The sequence below is a fragment of the Liolophura sinensis genome, chromosome 6 (genome assembly GCF_032854445.1).
Source record: "Liolophura sinensis isolate JHLJ2023 chromosome 6, CUHK_Ljap_v2, whole genome shotgun sequence".
NCBI lineage: Eukaryota > Metazoa > Mollusca > Polyplacophora > Chitonida > Chitonidae > Liolophura > Liolophura sinensis.
In genome coordinates, this window is record NC_088300.1 from 76,253,765 (window position 1) to 76,275,572 (window position 21,808).

The following is a 21,808-nucleotide window of genomic DNA, read 5'->3' on the forward strand; positions in this document are numbered from 1 at the left end:
GGGCTTGTTTTTGTCCAATACATAGATGTTTTTTTATCTGTTCCATTTGACTTGTTTCCGTGTGCTTTCAAAGATTATTTCACTTAAATGACATTGTTCAGCCAGGAAACCATAGCCACATGAGCAGAAACAGGAGTTATGTGGCCGAAACTAGACGCAGCTCAGGAGAAACCTCCATCCTTCAACTGGTGCTAGACAGACTTCCTGACATGTCCATAGCCACACGAGCAGAAACAGGGGTTATGTGGAGGAAACTAAGACACAGCTCAGGAGAAACCTCCATCCTTCAACTGGTGCTAGACAGACTTCCTGACATGTCCATAGCCACACGAGCAGAAACAGGAGTTATGAGTGGAGGAAACTAGACACAGCTCAGGAGAAACCTCCATCCTTCAACTAGTGCTAGACAGACTTCCTGACATGTCCATAGCCACACGAGCAGAAACAGGAGTTATGAGTGGAGGAAACTTAGCCACAACTCCCTCACTGATCACATAAACCACAACCAACCAGCAGAAACAGAGGTTCTGGTATCACTAATCAGGGCCCAGGTGGAGACTCCACCCATTACAGGGTTCTATATGGTTTGCTAGGCAGCAGCATTTTCTTATGCCTCTTTCTTATGCCTTTTGCCTGTCAAAGGCAACAAAAAAATGTCAAAGTCGTCTGATTCATTTAGTTACAGGATTTATCTAGCATACATGTGTTTACCAGAAATTGGCCAGATTCTTTAGAGGATGACAAATGACACTACAGGAAGACACATGACACTACAGGATGACACATGACACTACAGGAAGACACATGACACTACAGGAAGACACATGACACTACAGGAAGACACATGACACTACAGGAAGACACATGACACTACAGGAAGACACATGACACTACAGGAAGACACATGACACTACAGGATGACACATGACACTACAGGATGACACATGACACTACAGGATGACACATGACATTACAGGATGACACATGACATTACAGGAAGACATGACATTACAGGAAGACACATGACATTACAGGAAGACACATGACATTACAGGATGACACATGACATTACAGGATGACACATGCATGGCATTAATTCACATAAACAATCCATGTAATCACAATAAGCCTATGATATATCTTGGACACTTATCATGCCAGACACTCTCCAACACATAAACAAGAATGAAAATGTCTGATGTATCACAACAGTGTTGTACCTCCACTCCCCAACATACAGATAAACAATGAAAATGTTTGATGTGATATATCTGAACACTGCTGCATCATACACACTCATGAAGAACAAGCATTCTGAAAGTATTGCAAAAGTAACCCATGTACCCTGTTGGTAATAACAGCTATGTGAAAATTCACAGCAGAGCAGAAACAAACAAATTAGTTAAAACCAAACCTGATACTGGTATGCACTAATGAATCACTTTGAACAGAAGTTTGGAAAACTGTTGAAAGTCCAAATTTGGACAAAAGCTGACATCATTTTGTCCAAATTAGGTGTAGGGCCCCGAAACTTGAACTTGATCTGTGAACTGTGATGAAACAATCTGCTAAGTGTCAATTCAATACAATCAGCTGTTTTCAAAAAAATTCTGGACAACTTGTGTGACAGCTGACTACACTAACAATAGGGGACCATTAAATAACAACACTGTTGTAGCACACACTCTCCTAACATACTGAATTTCCACCAGATTGCTATCAATCTATTTCCATACAATTTCAAGTGCACGATTCCTGACCATGTATTATTGTATCATGCTTTATCAGTGAAATACGTCATTTCAGACAGCCAGAATTCCACCTTCAACACGAATATATGTACATTTGCTATTAAACCTATAAAGCATTGCCATCGGCATGTGAGATCATGTTAAACCCCAAGCATTCATTCATTCAACATGTGAGATCATAATTTCCACTTTCCTTCTTAAACCTATCATGAAGCTTGTCATGAAGCGCACATGGTTAAGTAAGCCCTTAACTACCATGGCAATGTATGTTGTAGGGATATGGAGTGCACTTATCCAAGGGATACTAATCACTAAGTACGCTTCATGAACCCGGCCCCTGTACCTATCATTAAAGCAAACCATCACTTAAGTTTCTTGGTTTGTTGCCACTGCCACAAAGCTATTACAAATTTATGTAAGGATTGAAAATTTCACCACGTATAGCTTACCTTTTTGTGTATCTGGCGGTGAAATTGTGACATACCTGCCTTTGCCTGTGACATGTTCAGAATTTTACCACCTAACCTCACATAAAATCCAGAATTCAACATTTACATAATACTCATTTAGGTGCTGTCATATGTGGCTTGGTGGAATCCGCCCCTGATGCAGCAGTTCCAGCTGTGACTACAAACAGCCTGTATTGTACATATTCAAGTGGTCCTTAACACGACCGTTACTTTACAAACCACTTGGCCATAGACCCATCAAATATGGTACTCCTTGGCACGCATTAAACATTTCCAGCTGATGGTTTTTTCATGGTTCCAAGCACTCAAGAATCAAATAAACCATTGGTTATCACTAAATCATGAGCACTTTGGTAGTCCAACAAAATCTTCTTGGTTTCCTTCAGATTTTTCTGAATGTTTTTGTGAGCTTTGCTGCGAACAGTGCAGGTCTTCTGATTTGTGAGCTTGTCTAGCAAGTAGTGTAACCACAAAATGTTTGTGTACGGGCAAAAAGTTTCCCAGGAATTCCTGAAATGAACAATAGTAATCACTCATTTACTAATTCATAAAGAAACAAAAAGAGAACTGATGAAATGAAAATGACAATGAGTATTGTCCAGACTCCTTTATATTAGGGATGACACTTTCTGAATATAGTAGAGATTGTAGTGCTGAATACTGTCTGATATCACTAAGGGTTTCAAAACAACGACCTCAGAATCACCAAGTCAATCTGACAGCCAGACCACTTGATCAACAGGATGTATCCAGAAAGTGCAATCTCTAATTATGTTATTTACTTATTTGATTCATGTTTTACACCCTACTTAAAAATATTTGACTTATATGGCAGCGCCCGGCAATACAGAGAGAGGAAACCAGGCAGAGCCACAGAGAAACCCATGACCATGTGCAGGTTGCTGACAGACCTCCCCACGTATGGCCGGAGAGGAAGCAGCCCTAATAATGATAATAGTGTAATGTAAAACATTTTCTTAATTTATCTACCAATCTGATATGATCAGCAAAGGAAGCTTCACAGGGGTAATGCATGTTTGATGTAAAGTCTTTTGGTCAGATATCTCCCTTTGTAGTAGTCAGATATGTGTTACTGGTCATTAGGTGTCTGACTGAGGTTGCTGGTTCAAAAACCCACAGTGGTCTCAACAAATGATCAGTGAAAAAATTGTGCTCTGTTTATAACTCTATGGTGTGAAAGATCTGTAGCTTATCCTGACAATATGTGAGGGACAGAGAGCACATTGAAATATTCTTTTAATTTAAATGATCTTAACCCATATCCGCCCAAGCCATTTTTAGTAAATAAAGCTGAATCTGCCCAGTCCTATAGAAAAATAACTATTGTTTTCTGCACAGTGAACAGAAAATGTAGATTCTACACATTTTTGTTTGAAAGGAACTACGTCAAGTTATATACTGTTAGAAAGCCTAATAACTGTCCTACAACATGGAATGATTTATTACATAACATTTTTGCTGTTGCCATGGTTACCGTACCTGTGAAAACTAAGAATAGTGGGGGTAAATTTATCACAACAGTGGAGTTGTAGGTTTATCTGCACCCATAAAATCAGAAATAAAGCTATAAAATGATTTCTTTCCTGGATATTGTAGAGGTATTGGCATAGTACACAGAGACAGACATCACAACTTACTTAGCTACAGTATAAGGTAACAGGTGAGAATTAATTACAGGTGTGTTGTTTTGAAATATAACGTCACTACACAAGTTAGAATATCCAGAAGTGTTACAGCTCCATTTCAATGTACAGTAACCATGTAACATGTCCATAAACACAATAAAATAAAATTACAGACTATCAATCACTCTGTCCAGGTAAATTGATTTATTTTGGGGATATTCTCATCAAATATCATGGCTCAAATCAATTTTTGCAAACATTGTATGACATGTAATTGGACACATTTGAAAATACCAAGATGTTATTCTATGCAGATGGGGCCACAGCTCATATCAAATAAAGTAACTTTTGAACCCAGGATTTCATTCACACTCATGGATTGATGTATTGAGTGATCAATTATATTATTCTTTGATTAGTTTATCGGCTGTACCGGTATGCCAAGAGAACGAACTCTGACTGAATTATCATGTAGATCTACATCGCCAATGTCAGTGTCACTGTCATTATCACTACCATTAGCAACATTACCATTGCTAGTAGTTGATCTAGGCCTAGGTCTACTGGTGTTGACATCTCCGTTGTCACCAAAACTATGCGGCACATAGACGTCTGACACATCAGAATCAAACTCAATTTCACTTTCAGAATCATCACTAAAGAGCTGCGATATATCTCCTCCACTGTTGATAGCTTGGGCAAATCTCTCGTTTTTCCTTTGAATGCCACGAACAATGCCGAGAGGAATGTTATCATCCGAAGAATCCGTGTCTTCTGCCATTTTTACACACAAAAATCACCTCCAACAGCGCGAGATGCTCAGTCCGCACAGGGTAAACACGTGTGTAAACAAAACCTGCCACGCCCCGCCTGCACTGTCCACTAATTTTACTGAACAATCGATGTAAATTTCTTCAAAATCGCAAAACACAAGACTGCAACTACAACGGAAGCCCACTGAAGCAGATCTGATGTCACATCAATGCTACGGGGATTCCCCAAGCCAAGAAAAGCGTGACCTAAATGATGATACGGAATACCCCGTATCTGGGCATATTCAGCTTTCAAAACACGTACGGCGTACGCCGTACTTGGGCGGATATGGGTTAACTGTGAGTGTGTCCCAACTGCTGCCTACTGCGACACTGTCACAGATGCATTACACAGGATTACAACATACCTTTACCTCAGTAAACATCAGAGGTAACTTATTTTATGCCTTTGATGAAACAATGCTTCAAACAGATGCTCTCTTGCTTACCCATTGCTATCCTTCATCAATCGATAGATGTCAAACTGATAGTCGCCTCGGCCTTCAAACAATGTCTCATCTTTGGACAGGTCACAAAACACGGTGCAGCCATCTGAAATAACAACATGCACACTGAAAGTTGCCCCATTTTGAGCATGCTTCATTCAAATCATAGTTTTCTGATTGGTCCATACCTCCACAGAGTTAACTGAACAAAACAAGTTCACTGAACAAAAATATGACAGCTTACTAATGAAAAGCTGAGTTTCGTTTTAGTGCTTACTAACTGACAAACTACAGTGCATACCCTTGGTGAGGCGTGAAAGTGTGAAGTCGATGATGGTGACATGAATCCCATGAGTAGTCACACTGTGTACACTGTTCTCTAAACTGTAATCTAACGTCTTCTCCGTCGTTCTCCTAACTAGGACATTCCCCCAGTGGAGATCTCTGTGCTCAAATTCTAGCTCCATCTCAGCCACTGCTAACGAGTAAGCCACCTGCTGGATCACACTTCTCACCTCAAGGATGTTCTTAAACTGTGGACAGACAAACAAACGACAAACGCAGCAGTCAGCAGGAGATTTCCACAATGTGAAATCAGGATGCCATTAGCACTTCTGTTTCTCAGGGAGGGATGACTGTAATTCTGTGTATTTTAGGGTGTAAAGTCTTTTGCGCTGCCAGCTTACCATTTTTGGTGCACAGGTACATGCTCAGTATCAAATGATGAAAATTGTCTAAGCTTTAGGCAGGTATGAGCTTTAATGATTAAAGTTTATAATTTTGGGCGAGAGGACAGAAGGAGACAGGTGGTGATGAGGCTGCGAGTGATGAGGCTGCGAGCTGCTAGGCACCCCTCCCGGCTGCACGCATAGAAAGGTTCAGATTTTGAGGGTAAAACTTTGTCAAGATTTTTATGGCTCCTTTTTCAAAGGCTGGGCCAGGTATGCGCCAAAGTTTATTGGCCACACAATGTTTGGGACTGAGCTACGTTAACACTGTTGCTTACGGAAAATTAATGAGGGTCTGAGGCCACGCACAGTGCATATATCTTTGATGTCCATAGAAGACTTATATGCATGGCAGCTCCAGCTGGCAGTGTACTGACTACACTATGCCTTGTGTTTACTGCACGGGTCAACCTTTTCACATGGAACATATGTAATTACTGAAGTGGAGGTCTTTAAGTGTGATAGAAATATGCATACAAATAGTATTATAACAAGAATGAATGAGTTAATAATATATGTACATCGTAACATAATTAAAACGCCAACTTGAACATCCTATTCCTGTTATAAATGAAATAAATCTGTTTTTCATGCCACCTGATTATTTATTTTTTACAGTAAATATACATATATGATGAATTCAATCTATTTCAGGCTAGGTCTTACATAAATAAAGCGTCAAGTGGGTTATCATTTCCACCTTTCACGAGATATGACATTCAACCTTCACTGTGCAATATTCTATTATATTTTGACAATATCATGTTTCTGTGTATTTGGAAAAATTTATGCAACGTTTTTAGCCGTAGGCCTTCACAGACATTGTGTACATAGCATGACGACTTACATGACAGTGAGATGTCACTTTTATGAGTGAAATAAATCCTGACATTTCACCTTTCTATAAATAATATTACAATATCTGTGATTGTTTCAAAGGCTATTAAGTGATATAGGATCTTATAGACATAACAATCTATAAATAAATGATTACAGTAAGGATAAAACTATGATCCTAGTTCACACTTTTACACATGAATGAAGTGTTCACATACTCTTAGCTCACTTACCTTAAATGATTCTAAATCACATCCGCCATCGGCAAACTCAAAAACAATGAACAGCTGTGACTCCTCGAACATATCTGCAAAAGAAATGGAACTACATGTACCCTTAGTACTTGAACAATAATGAAGAGTCAGCAGGGAACAAGACGAACGATTTGGAATCTAAGGTTCAGCTGTTGGGTTAGCAACAACCAGTCCAAAAGACATAAATGAAGAAAAAAAAAATCCCATGTAATTAGATACTAAAAAGAATGCTGATCAAGTTGTACTGCTGACCTAAAACAGACAGTACACTTTGGTTTTTCCAGTGGTATCTTGCCTTCAAAACAAACCTCAAAACACCTTTCTAAGATCAATAGACTTGTCAGAACCAGGCAAAAAGTGGAATTTAGTAAAGGAAGAAATTCTAGGTCATTTATAATATTACCTTTCAAACTCACCTGGCCGTTCATTCTCTGACTCCTTGTTGTTGTTGTACTCATCCCACAGCTGTAACAGCAGTTCTGGGTATTTTCCCTGGACACAGGACACTCTGTAACAGCGCCAACACTCAACACATATCACCTTATACACACATATACATGTAATGTGGGGTAATCCTTGGCAAATAGTAAGGATTAGGGATTAGGATTAGGTCAACCTGACAATCTAATGTCAGATGTAACACTGCAAACATCAAGGCATATTTAGTCTAGCAACATATTTTTTAAATTACATGTACTTACTTGGGTAAATAAAAATGATACTTCTGCGTTATCAAAAGAAACAAGAATACACGTCAACACAGAAACGCAATTTCATAGACCATCAGAAAGTACATGTACATTTTTCTCTATGCGTTGAGATTTCTAGCATTTAAGCAATAAGGAGTCAAAGTAGTAAACTAAATCTGACAGCAATGCTATTTCTTGTTTCATTTACCTCTGGACTGTAACAAAGTTGTCAGTTTGATTTAATGCGTCGTCTCTTAAAGCACTCAGCTCTCTGGAAATAAAACATGGAAAAGATATTTATAAGAAAAAAAACAAATAATCATCAAGTAGATTTTATTCCCTTCTGAAGAATATAATATTTCAGTATGCCAATAAAATAAAGGTACACATCAAAGATTTTTTAATTATATTAATTTGATAACACACAACACTGAATAAATCTGAACAATGTTCAAGATTTCAGCAATTTTTTCACCACTACATAATAAATTTTACTGACTCCCTGTCAGGTGCACAGTTCAGGGATGTCAAACATATACATGTACATGCAGTTCGACTGGGCCCAGTGCTAGTCCTATCAGTTCAAGTGTATTAAGATAAGGGTGTTCACAATATTATTTAATTTTGCATCATCACAAGGCTATACCATAAATTCACATAACATCAAGGATGGGCTATGCACTCACCTGGAAATAACAATTTCTGGTAAGATTTCCTCAAATGTCTTCTGAGCCTCATCGTTTACTGAAAAGTCTCCCTCGATCGGGATCACCTTGAAAACAACACAATTAAATATTCAAATGTTTATTTAAACGGAGTATGCCTTGTCATTGCGTGTTGACGCACATTTGATCAGACTATGCCTTGTCATTGCGTGTAGACGCACATTTGATCAGACTATGCTTTGTCATTGCGTATAGACGCACATTTGATCAGGCTATGCCTTGACATTGCATGTAGACACACCTTTGATCAGACTATGCCTTGTCATTGCGTGTTGACGCACATTTGATCAGACTATGGCTTGTCATTGCGTGTAGACGCACATTTGATCAGACTATGCCTTGTCATTGCGTGTAGACGCACCTTTGATCAGACTATGCTTTGTCATTGCGCATAGACGCACATTTGATCAGGCTATGCCTTGACATTGCGTGTAGACACACCTTTGATCAGACTATGTCTTGTCATTGCGTGTAGACCCACCTTTGATCAGACTATGCCTTGTCATTGCATGTGGACGCACATTTGATCAGACTTTGCCTTGTCATTGCATGTAGATGCACATCTGATCAAATCCAAAGGAAGCAGCTTTTTTTTCTTCTTGAATGTCACAGTGCAGAATACCACACTTAAATACACTGATAAGGTTACAACTGCTAATGGTAATCATGCTACGTTCCAGACATTGATTTTGAAAATTTAGTAAACTTTGCAAAACACAGCACAGGACTATACTGATATTGTGTTAATTAAATGAATTTACAAACTCAAATGCCACAGGTTTTAGTGTTAAACAGAGCAAGTTTCATCCCACCATAATGCTGGACACCGTCATATAAGTGGAATATTCTTGAGCACAGCGTAAAACACCAATCAAATAAATAAAAGAGCCCAGGGCTATGTGGAAAATGTGTTAATCAAATGACTTTACAAACCTTAAATGCCACAGGTTCTGGTGTTAAAGCTCTAAACACTTCTCCATACACCCCTTCCCCGATCTTCACACAACTCTCCATCACCCTGCAACACACAGCCAAGTAGTTAACACCTCACTCACTGTTCTCCTGTGCATATACTTCTTATACTGTAAACCTTCAACCTTTTCAACCACAAAAGCAGCTTTTTTTCATTGGAATTTATGAATACATTTAATTAAAAAATTACAACTCCAGAGAAGAACCTACATGAAATTACTTTGGTCATATGGAAACCTGCACTAAAGATAATTTAATTCATATACAGAAACCAATTCAGTCTGAAAAATGTATCAATATGTTTCCAGAGGGCCAGATTTATAGTCGCTCTGCACTAAAGACATTACATCTGGAGGTTGGGGACAAACTAGGCAGCCAGATTACGGCATCTTGGTTTCCACGTTTGTAATGGTCTGAAATTACACAAGGAGACAAAGTAACAACATCAGTCGATGGAGATACTGAACGGGCAAGCTAGTTGCTTACGTTTCTGTGAAGTATGCTGAGAAAGGAATGACATCATCCTGTCCACACTGCAGAAGAACCTTTGACCTGGGACACAGCAATTTCTGACAATCATTCTTTCTTGGGGTGAGCATTTCCTGCACAAAATACATTTGAGAAATTATACATAAATGGCCTTGAGAACTACATGTATTTATTTATTTATTTGATCGGTGTTTTACGCCGTACTCAAGAATATTTCACTTATACGACGACAGCCAGCATTATGGTGGGTGGAAACCGGGCACAGCCCGGGAAAACCCACGATCATCCGCAGGTTGCTGTCAGACCTTCCCACTTACGGCCGGAGAGGAAGCCAGCATGAGCTGGACTTGAACTCACAGCGACCGCATTGGTGAGAGGCTCCTGGGTCATTACGCTGCGCTAGCGCGCTAACCGACTGAGCCACGGAGGCCCCGAGAGAACTACATGTAGTAAACATATTCATGTAATATATATTTCCATCATTACATGAAAACAAACCTTTAGTGAAACTGTAATACAATGACAAATTCAATAATAATGTAGTGAAAAATGCTCTAGTGTGGAAGTATCATTAAATTTGAATAGTATCATTAATCGTGTCAAACTATAAATTTATGTATATGTACAATTTAAAGAGATCTTTGGCATTTTCACACTAAAAATCAAAAGCAATAAAAACATACACTCGAATGCTGAACTTACTGAGAAGGATTTCTGAAAATCACACTGTGGGTCCATCTGGGCTAATCGTGTGTTGGAGCGCCTCTTGGACAAGTGTGGGATGGAGGCTATTGACTTGTCTGGAGTATGGAAGGATGCTGTAAGGTCCCCTTCCTCACGAGAGAGCATCCGACTGACCTCTGACCCTGCTGTCCTGTAAACATCAGCCTCCTCGCTCTCCCGACTGGCCTCACTCAGATCATCACTAAGGTCTGTTGTCCAGTCATGGCTCTTTCCAAAACCTGTCAGGGAATAACAGGAGTTGCTGAAATTTAGACCATTGTCGTAACCTTCGCCAGCTTCTGAGTAACTGCCATGATCAGGGTGCACCACTCCGTCTTCATCATCAGGATTATTGTCTTCATCACCTTTGTCATTGTCCTCATTGCTGTTGTCTCTATCTACTCTAACGTCCTCCATGTGACAAGGAGAATTTCTGGCCTTTTGGTTGTTGGTCTCCATGTGTTCCCCATCAGCTGTGTTATGTTCCATGGATAGATCCTCCAGCCCCTCAGCTATGTAACTGAGCTGATCCTCGTCCTCAGATGATACCTCTGTGTACACTGAGAAGTCAGGGTCATCCTCTTCCTGTGTGGAACTGTCACTATCGTCACTGCTCACTATCTCAAATTCATCCTCCTCTCCTCCTGATGCACATATAGAGCTATCAAAGTTATCTGACTGGGCGAAAACTCCCCTGTGTGAAGTCCTCAAAGACTTGTGCATATCATCAAACAGACTATCAGAGTTATCAAAAGTGTTCATAGACAGCAAAGACACCTTCCTGCCAACATCTATCTTGTCTTCCACCAACTCAGCAGAGACTACATAATTCTTCAGATGTAACATGGACTGCTTTAGGGGGCTTAATGGCACTGAGCAGGGGTGGATGCCAGCCTTCCTGCCTGAGTGCGAGGATAATGATTGAGACCTCGTACATCTACTGTAGGGTTTGCTTACTGACAGGTTACTAACCCTTGATTCATGCTGCGGACTCGAGACGTTGCTCATGGAATGTGACTGGCACAGCTGCTGTAAACTGGCTGAGCACAATGAAAGCTTACTGCGGATTTCATTGTCTTCAATATTGTTCATATCGTCAGCTTTACTTATTCCAAACACATTGTCAAATTCTGATGTATTTTTAGAGCTTTCAATGTGAGACAGCTCATCGCCTGACAAGCCCCTTATACACGCACCTTCCTTAGCACTGCAACAGAATGGAGTGCTAGTGCCAATAGATACACCACTCCTGGATTTCTTTTGACATCTACCTTGAGTTGCTGGTGTACTGTGAGCTCTTTTCAACTCATTTTGTACATCTATACTAATGTTCTTGTCAACTACCAAAGAATCTGAGAGGATAAGACTGTAATCTTCAAATTCACTAAAATTCATTGACTCCTTTGGTTTCTTGCATCTTGTGTCTGTTTCTTGCAGAAGTAATTTGCTCATATTATTCTGGCTATTTTCGGTCAATGAATTTATTGTCTTGAAAGATTTTACTGCCCTTACATTTCTCCTAGTTTTCTTCCTCTGCACATCAACACTATTTTCTATCAGCAGTCCATTTCTTATTTCCTTCAGAGCCTGGCGTTTACAGTTACGCTCTTTCCTCATGTTAGTGCTCTTCTTTTCTGAGCTGGAATTCTGTGCAAAATACAAATTAGGAATAAATCTCAACGAAATTGGACATTTTGCTCCTCCGCTGGGCCTCTTCATATGTAATAAGTATTCAGCTCCTCATGGAGCAAACAAAGCTTAATTTACAGTTTACACAAGAGATTGATTTTTTAAAAATCTGACATCACAATATTTTACCAACATGGTACTACTAGACTTATGAACAGTGGCTTGCCATCAAAAGCTTTCATCTCTCGGAACTAGAAACTGTGTACGCTTATGATTTTGATGCATATTACAATGGAGGAAAAGTCACCTGTTGGGTTGCTTTACTGGACAATTGCTTTGATCTGGTGGTCTTATTTTCCTTCCCATTCTTCTTCTTAGAAGTATGTGTTCCATCAAAAGAAGAGCTAGACAAAAATACATGTTGTATAGCACCTGTACATACGTAAATAACATGTTGTATAGCACCTGTACATACATACATAACATGTTGTACAGTACCTGTACATATGTAAATAACGTGTTGCATAGTGCCAGTATATACGTAACTAACATGTTGTATAGTACCAGTACATACACACATAACATGTTGTACTGTATCTGTACATACGTACATAACATGTTGTATAGTACCTATACACACATACATACATACATAACATGGTGTATAGTACCTGTACATATGTAAATAACACGTTGTACATGTACATGCACATTCATACATAACATGTTGTATAGTACCTGTACATACGTACATAACACGTTGTATAGTACCTGTACATATGTAAATAACATGTTGCATAGTACCTGTACATACATAAAAAACATGTTGTATAGTGCCAGCACATACGTAAAGAACATGTTGTATAGTACCAGTACGTACATAAATTACATGTTGTACAGTACCAGTACATACGTACATAAACTGTTGTATAGTGCCAGTACATACGTAACTAACATGTTGTATAGTACCAGTACATACGTACATAACATGTTGTATAGTACCTGTACATACGTCCATAACACGTTGTATAGTACCTATACACACATACATACATACATAACATGGTGTATAGTACCTGTACATATGTAAATAACACGTTGTACATGTACATGCACATTCATACATAACATGTTGTACAGTACCTGTACATATGTACATAACATATTGTATAATACCTGTACTTATGCACATAACATGTTGTGTAGTACCTGTACATACGTAAATAACATGTTGTATAGTGCCAGTACATACGTACATAACATTGATACTGACATGTATCTGACTAAGTGGACAATCAAATGTTCAATTTTACCTGAGGTTTTCTTTCCACAATAAACTCAATCAAGTCGCTATATTTTGAAACATGGCAAAAGATGACTTTTTTTTGGACTGGGTTAGCTCCTCTAGAATGTGTGGACAGAGGAAATGTTCAGTGAACTTCAGATGTCTGACATGGTATTGTGTTGTAATTACACGGCCGTACCGACCATTGGGAATTACAAATACTTTATAATACATTATTGATAGAAAGAAAGATAGCAATTGGTTTACTAGACTTATAATTCTATGCTGCATTGTGGGAGTCTTTGTGCTGCATCATTTGCATATTATCTAGTCAGGCCGACAGATTAGACCAGTGACAAATTTCCCTTATAATTCTGTTGACACATTTTCCAAAACATAGGCCCAGCAGGTTTAGTTAGGAGTCAAATGCAACTCATTTGTGTATTCAGCTGAACCAAACCAAATTCTGAATTTGTTTTTCAGCGGTATGTCCCTTTAACTACTAGCAGCCTAAGATCACAATATTGTGATGGGACCAAACAGCACTTAGTCCAAGTCACAGGCAATTCTGGTTTCTTCTTTTAGCTTAAATGAGGAGTCAATGAATCGTGGTTGTTGCATGGTCCCTACATTAAACAAGATAACTGTCAATAAAACAGAGAAAGACTTAAGTTTTGATGAATCTGAACATTAACAATAGTTTGGGCAGCAGCCACAGAGTTATTAAAAGACAATTATCTGCATCCTATGTACCCCACAGTCTGGGAAGGAAAGATAAACTGACCTGTCACTCAGGCTGAGTTTTGATAGGCTTCCTGAGCTGGAGAAGATATGATCAGAAGAGCCACTGACGCTGAAGACATTACAGTGGTTCCGTTTAGCAGACCAGTCCTCTTCTGCGGTGACGACACGCTGGCGATGACGGCCATATGTTTTTAAGACTCGTCCTTTTCTTCCCATTGTACAATTTGTCACACTACCTTATGTTTTTGACATACACTAGCTCTGTTCTCATCTCTCAAATGCCTAATGTGATTCACACAGCTCTGCTCAATCCTTTCAGAATCAGCTCAACTTGATCTGTTTATGAAAGAAAAAAATTCATAACATCATTAATATTTCAACAATACTGTCACAGTATTTATCATCCACTCAACTAATTAAAGAACAAAAATTGTCTCTTTTTCTTTATACACCTGGTCAATTTGTAACTTCATAACATCATTAATATTTCAACAATATTGTCACAGTATTTATCACCTACTCAACTAATTAAAGAACAAATATTGTCTCTTATTCTTTATACACCTGGTCAATTGGTCACTTATGCACAAGACTTTTAAAAAAGAAAATCAAAAATCTAGACTACAAGAAAGCATTTGAGATTTATGCATCACAAGAAACTGAATTTCTGGATACCAATACCAGATCATGATTCTGTGATCTATCAGGGGAAGCTCTGACTTTACCATCTACAGAGACAGACTGTATTATTGTGAGTAGATTTCTCTGCAAGTAAAGCTACCTTGACACTGTGCAATAATGAATCACATTTGCAACATATTTTTCTCTGCGGCAGCTTTGCCAAGCATTGCAAATGCTTTCTTCCAATGCTATGAAACTATTAGGGTCTATTAAATCCTGCAATCCTGCAATTTATATTCAGACCCAGGACAGCTGCTTCCTTGGCATATCAATTTCACGAACCTGTATGTGCTTCCTCCATGAAATGTAGGAAGCCCTATCATTGTACACTATACTTGCCAGTTCTGAATTGATATCTGAAGATAAAACATTCTTCTGTATGTGTGTATAAAGTACCCTATGAGTTTTTGTTGGAATGTGATGGTATATATGCCTCAAAAAAGGTAATGATCAAGGCACAACTGTCGTCCATGCAAATCAAGTGTTCTGTTGACATGCCTTTTCGCAATGGGGAACTCGTAAAACTCCTGCCCATCTGTAGCAAGACAGTCATTCATTTGTTGAACTCATTTGTTCTTTCCTTCATTAGATCACAATTATCGGTGTATGTATGCTCATAAAACATGTTTGAAGTATGTATAAAGCACAGTAATGTCACACAAGAAAACAAAGTGTTCTGTGATTTGGACCTTCTGTGCAGCTCATCCTCTAGACTCCCACTGTTTACCCTTAACTACCTGCAAATCCTATCCTGAGAAACCCACAAAACTAATATTACAGTGAGCTCAATGATCTCCCTCCTTATTTAACATTTTGACATTTACCTTGTTGCAGGACATTTGGCCAGCCTCCAATCCTTCTGTGTCCATGCTACTCCCAGCACAATGGCCTGGGAAGCGGGTACATCAAAAGTCAGACTTAGCCGGGAAGTGGGCATATATTTCCATAAACTTTAGGGCAGGCACAGCACCAACTGTTGTTTTATCTCTGCTCAGCCTTTAATGGTTATTTAGTGGGCCAGGGAAGTGGCTAAAAAAGCACTGCTACAGCTTAATTCTGCAAACCGAATGATCTCCCTCCTTGTCTCACAAGTAGCAGTAAAGCTGAGGTTCCTGCTGTTGAATGATGTCAGTTTTTCTCAATCAGAGAAGCGGTCAACAATTAACATAGGATGACAACCTCAGCTTTACAACGCCCTTTGTTACATTTTCACATACACCTTTTCTGTTGACATGTAGTAAGACTACTGCCAATATGCAGCCATGCCCTGGTGAAGATGCCGGCCAAGTAATGTTACTTTGTTGTGCCAAAATGTGACTATTTAAGAATATATCTGGCTGACAGGACTATTAGAGTCGATACTAGGAAGCAGTCTGGTTGATTACAGTGACAGAGGTAGGCTATATTAGCCCAAAAGTTTTGCATTTATCAGCTGTTAAATGTCTACCGAATGAATGAATGTCACAAACATAAAATATGGAGGTAAGCTTTTAACATCGTTGAAGTACCACAACACATAAACAGGGCTTAGCAATAGTTTTCAAATGAGTGGTTTAAAATGTGAGATTTCCATTCCATCATCTTTACTGGGCTGGAAGTACACCTTCAATCTAGCTTGTGTAATAAGTTTTCAGATTTTCCGGGAGGAGAGGAAATCTAGTCATGAAATATGTAGGCCTAAATGTTGTTGGCACCTTAATTTTCCACTAAATTAAAAAACATAACCTTAAACCATTTTAACAATGCTGGTGGTGGTGGCAGTGACACAGCTATCTCGTTGCATTATGGTATACGCTAAAGATCATTGTAGTGTTAGCCCAGGTACCATGCATGTATACTTATTACGTCAACTGTTTTGAGGTCGTCCAGCTGAGCGTGTCTTCATTGCTGTTGTTGTTGGAAGCTGATTGTCCAGCTGATTAGCTGATCTAATGCCACAGAAGATACTTCACCGAAGAGTATCATACTTACACTGACTTATAGTCACATCATTAACCTTCCACGGTCCATTATCGTCCGCTTTATGTCATAATATGCCCTCGAATTTACAGACAACGGCAGATTCAGCATCAGAAATCCATTTTACTGTGGCGGTACAGGTTTAAAGGAAAACTAACTATATCTTTGATTGGTCGCCTTTCGCTGAAAAGGCAATTTTCATTGGTTGCAAACTTTCGCGCCTCCACAGGAGAAGATTTCTCCCCGCTACTGCTGTTGGTACTTTCGTTCTGAAGTTGGGTTCCCGGTCAAGCATCTTGGAGGATAAGATTCATCGTGCCTGGCGTTTTGTGTTGGTATTTTAAAGTTTCACTGTTCATTACTCCCGAGTTCATCTGTGGCACGAAAATCTGGACGGTGTTGGATGTGTAAAGACACTGACGGCGTCACCCTCAAACCAAATTTGTTCGTGCACTCAATGTCAACATATATGATCATGAAAGTCTCAACTCATATATTAGTTTCTGTTTAAAAAAGAGAGAGAAAAAAAAATTAAAAGAAAACTTTTAAGTTATAAAGAAGAAAACATATAATATACCGTGCCGATACTTAACTTTTGTTCCGCCCTATGTGTTTCATTCTGTATGACACCATGCTCTCGTTTCATTGCAGGTACTGCACACTGCATGGAAACATGTTCTCAGAACGTGCTCGAAAACCCCTTGTATATGTCCTTGGTATAATTGTACTTTATAAAGCAGGTAATATTTTCAGATAAACTGAAGGGAAAAAAAAGCATCTAATTTTATCAGCAGGCAAAGACTAGCTGCATTATGTAACACTTTTATCATCTCATACATGTATCTGTTGTAAGCCCTAGCTGATCTAATGTGAATCTGAGAGGCTGTGAAAACAGACCTGACACTGCACATCTATTCAGGAAAGAGGTAGGGCAATTAAGCTTGTGAGATATATGATATTGAGGTCAGCAGGTTTTAGTAATGGATACTTTATTTCCAAAAACTTGCACTGAAAACTGAAATTTGAATGTTAGATATATATAAGATATTTTGCATATTGTGTGGACTTGAAAGGATTGTTAAATAAGACCATTTTTAAGTTCCAGTACATGTGTATATTTTTCTTACAGGTACATTTGTGGCAGCCAAATATTATCACAAACAGAATATGTCTGACCGGTTGGCTACCCAAGCTAGTAAAGACTGAGAAGCCAGAGGAAAATTTATTATTGATTTACAAAAGCCTTCACAACGAGGAGTGTGATCTGCCTGACATGTCATGTTATGACTGGAAGACTGCCATGGACTCCTGGAGATGTGCATATCAGGCCAAGATAATATACATTACCATTTGTCTGGCTAACCCCGCCATTTTAAAACCTGGCACTCATTCATGTGAGAGCCCATTTTGTGAAAGGGATGAGGGAGTACATTTTATGAAAGTGTGGACAATATTTAGCGGAACACTTTTATTGCTACAGAATGAATCTGTTGAAGTCTGATTTTTTTGTTTTAGCTGTGTGTTGATAGTGTATATAAATGAATTCTGGTATGACCACGTGCCTGGTTTTCCTTCCGTACAGGTCCAGTTCAAAAATGTTTTTTAATAGTGCATATCTTTAGCAAATAAGTGTGATCCTTGGTTATCATGACAAATAATGTTTCAAAATTTTCTCTGTTAATTTGAAAGCCCTTTAAAGGGAAAGAAAACAATAACATGACATATATGTCAGATGAAAGTCCATTTCTGTATTTTTTCACTTTGGGTAACAGTGAAAGCAATTTAATAACCTTACTCTTTTGACAGTGACAATCATTTGTGTTTGATGGTTTGGGCTTCAAAGAAAATTTACTTATTTTTCATTGTAGGCAGAGGGATGCCCTGAAAATATGCTGACTAAGTTGAAATAAATACAGTACAGGAAAACAATAATTTTTTGGAATTATTCCAGCCAAGTAAAATGCATGTGAAAAGTGAATTTTATGATGACCTTGTTTGACCTTATTGTGGCCAGTAAATAAACTGTATGCCAGTGTAGAGCTATGGATGCATTTGTGGAAAGGACCTTCCACAAATGTGAAAGAATTTGAAACTATGGATATTCACTGTGTCCTGTTAGATTACTGTAGGATCTGATATTCTGTATGAATTTTACTCCCATGAAAAACTTCAATGAAAAAAAGCAAACTATTTTCCAGCAGAGTATTATTGATATTTGATCTGATGAATAATGGTCCTTCATTTTAGCATTAACAATTTTCTTTGGATTCTTGGAATGGAATCTGATTGAGTTGTGATTTATTGTTGAGTCATTGAGGCTAAGCTAGCCAGTGGTTTGAAACCAAAACCTAGTTGTTCAGCCATATTGTCAGGTAGAACTTAACTCATGTATGTGTCTGTAAATTTCGAACTTTCAATTTCTCAATTTGAAAAAAGAAAATTAAAATTCAGTCACACAATCAGGAGAATTGTGGTGGGACCAGTTGTGAAATAAAAATATGATAACCGCAAAACCACATTCAGTATACCAAACCACCAATGAATTAAGAAAATATAAAAGTAAGGAAATAGAATGGATTTGTGCAAACAGAAGTAGTCCACAGTTTTCAATTGATGACGGAAAGACATATGGTTTTGTTTTATGGACAGATTAATAATCTGTATATAAATCATGTACCATGCTAGTTGATAAGTTGTTTGTTAATCAGTATACATGTATGTATTTGCGATTGGATTACAACTGTTCATATATCCATCTTGCTCAAAACGATGAATATAGGCCTATGGCCTCAATAACCCCGGGCTAAGCCGAATGTTATTATTAAGCATGCGAAGTGCCAGAGATTTTGTATAGATCACAAAAGCTCCTCATGTGGCATATCCTTCCTCCAAAGGAACAGTAACCTTCCACGCTGACGCATCAGATACAGCAATTTCGTCAGTTCAACACCGCACTGAAAAGTATACGTTGACCCCGACTACCAAAAATGCTATGTTAAAATGACCTTATGACACATTCCGCCCAAAGTTATTTACTTGTGTACTGACGGATTAGTTTTCCTCAAATCAAGTGGCCCAGTTTCAAATGACAAATGAGCTTACTCACAGTTTGAGTTATTCATGTTGAGCGAAATGAAGAATGACAATGACTGCATGGTGATCAATCAGCCTCACCAGCCTTGAATGTGGGTCATTCCACCACCAGTAGCTTTTTGAGGGACTGGTGCCGCTGTCAACCGCCCATGGCCGACGACCATGTGTGACCACGCCCGCTCAGGATTGCTACATGCGGCTCCAGCGCTTCCGAGATCGGCTCCGAGCAGCGACATGAGCTGCTGATGAAACTGTTGCGCAGTACAGCAAGTGGATTTCAGCTCAGGCAGTCCAAAACGCCTGAGGTTGGCCTCCGAGCCCGACGACGACACCGGGGCCTCGACTTCATGGCAGCCCGCGAGTCTCGATGCCAGCCGTATAGCTCTATTGACTCCGCACGTGTATGGCGCCGCGTTAGGGAGCGTTATGCTGATGCCAATGTCCTGCGAAGGATGGCACAAGCAGTGGTGCTAATGTCATGGTGTGGGTAGGCATATCCTTTCCATTTAATCGATGACAACTTGAATGGGTAATGGTACAGAGATGAAATCTTGAGGCAGATTGTTGTGCGATTTTGTGCTCCTCCAGCACCTGCATGATGCCTTTATGAACAGTTGCAATCAAAGCGCGACTGAGATACCTTGTTTAATTGTTACTTGACCGGGAACTCATTCATGGACAACTTTGATATGGAATTCATGCCTGGAATATCCACTCTCTGCCCGGCATCATTGAAAACTGATGACCGCTTCTCTCTTGTGTGTTATCGGCTTTATTTCCTATTTGTATAATTTCTTACATACCTTAGTCTTTGGGAGCTAGTATTAAACGTTATTTTGGAAATGGATCTTGCGATTATCGACTTGGAACGACCATTGCGGAATACGAATGGTATGTGAATGTCGGACATGACGCTTATATTCCTGCAAGACAATGGTCGCCTTCACATCGCCAGGATCTGCGGGGAGTTCCTGGATGCCGATCTAGGATACCCTTGTCCTCAAGTGGCCACCATTTCGCCTATCGAACACCTCTGGTACATTCTGAAGCACTGAGTGCGATAAAGTCTCCCAGCTCCAGAGCACGTCCGGCAGTTCCAGAGCACGACCGTGGCACTCCAGAAGGAATGGGACAACACTCTACAGGCCACCGTTAACAATTTGGTGATATCTATGTGTAGGAGATGTACCGCTTTTCGTAGTACTAACAGTGGACACCCTCGGTACTAACTGGCCCGGCTTAACGACTGGTTGAGCGTGATCAGTATAATGTCTTGGGCGGGCGTCTTACTTGCCTGCGGTAAGTCGTCTCAGTGAAGCAGCATTAGATAAAAGAGCGGTGGGAATCCGTCCCGTAACGAGGAGGCACATTACGTGCACTCGAAGAGCTCATGTGACTGGAAAATTGTTAAGTATGACGTTAACCCTTAAGCATTCACTCACTCATTCACTCTTTACTGAAATGCGTCCCCAATCTCCGCCCTCACACACACCTAAAAAAAAGAAAGAAAAAACATAAAAAAAGAATAAAATAGCACTACCTTCTGTAATCTATAGTCATTGGAAGTGCTTGATAAACCCAAAGTTGTCTAAACATTGGTGTGTGTTACAGAAGAGAAAATAGATTGCAAGACACGATATTCGATGCGTTGATGCCGGCCAAAAACGAGCCCAATCATTGGAGGCACTTGTAATCCAATGTATCTGAACATGAATATGATGTAGAACAGAAAATGATCCGTGCAAAACATCTTGTCCACCGAAATTTAGCTCTGCCCTCAGATATCGTGAAGGCTCAATGTCCTGGCCTACCAATCTAAAGGTCTAATCCACCTCTCGCTGTTTTGACTGCGTCTTTTAAATCTTCTTTTGTGTT

General features: G+C 39.3%; 1 protein-coding gene and 1 long non-coding RNA gene across 2 annotated transcripts; one reads left to right on the top strand and one right to left on the bottom strand.

Annotated features, from left to right (window-relative positions):
• Positions 1–686: 686 nt before the first annotated feature.
• On the bottom strand, positions 687–16,967 carry LOC135468346 (uncharacterized). The gene is made up of 13 exons (XM_064746545.1): positions 16,853–16,967; positions 14,241–14,536; positions 12,479–12,575; positions 10,522–12,189; positions 9,817–9,932; positions 9,292–9,376; positions 8,320–8,405; positions 7,842–7,904; positions 7,361–7,452; positions 6,924–6,997; positions 5,427–5,658; positions 5,129–5,231; positions 687–2,731 (listed from the first exon to the last, which is right to left on the bottom strand). Exons 2-13 carry the CDS (start codon positions 14,414–14,416, stop codon positions 2,527–2,529), a joined length of 2,997 nt encoding a protein of 998 aa, XP_064602615.1. The 5' UTR covers positions 14,417–14,536; positions 16,853–16,967; the 3' UTR covers positions 687–2,526.
• A 108-nt stretch (positions 16,968–17,075) lies between these two features.
• LOC135468792 (uncharacterized) lies at positions 17,076–19,636 on the top strand. Its single transcript, XR_010444257.1, has 3 exons — positions 17,076–17,171; positions 17,492–17,580; positions 17,970–19,636. It is a non-coding gene; the product is annotated as an uncharacterized LOC135468792 (long non-coding RNA).
• The last annotated feature ends 2,172 nt before the right edge of the window (positions 19,637–21,808 follow it).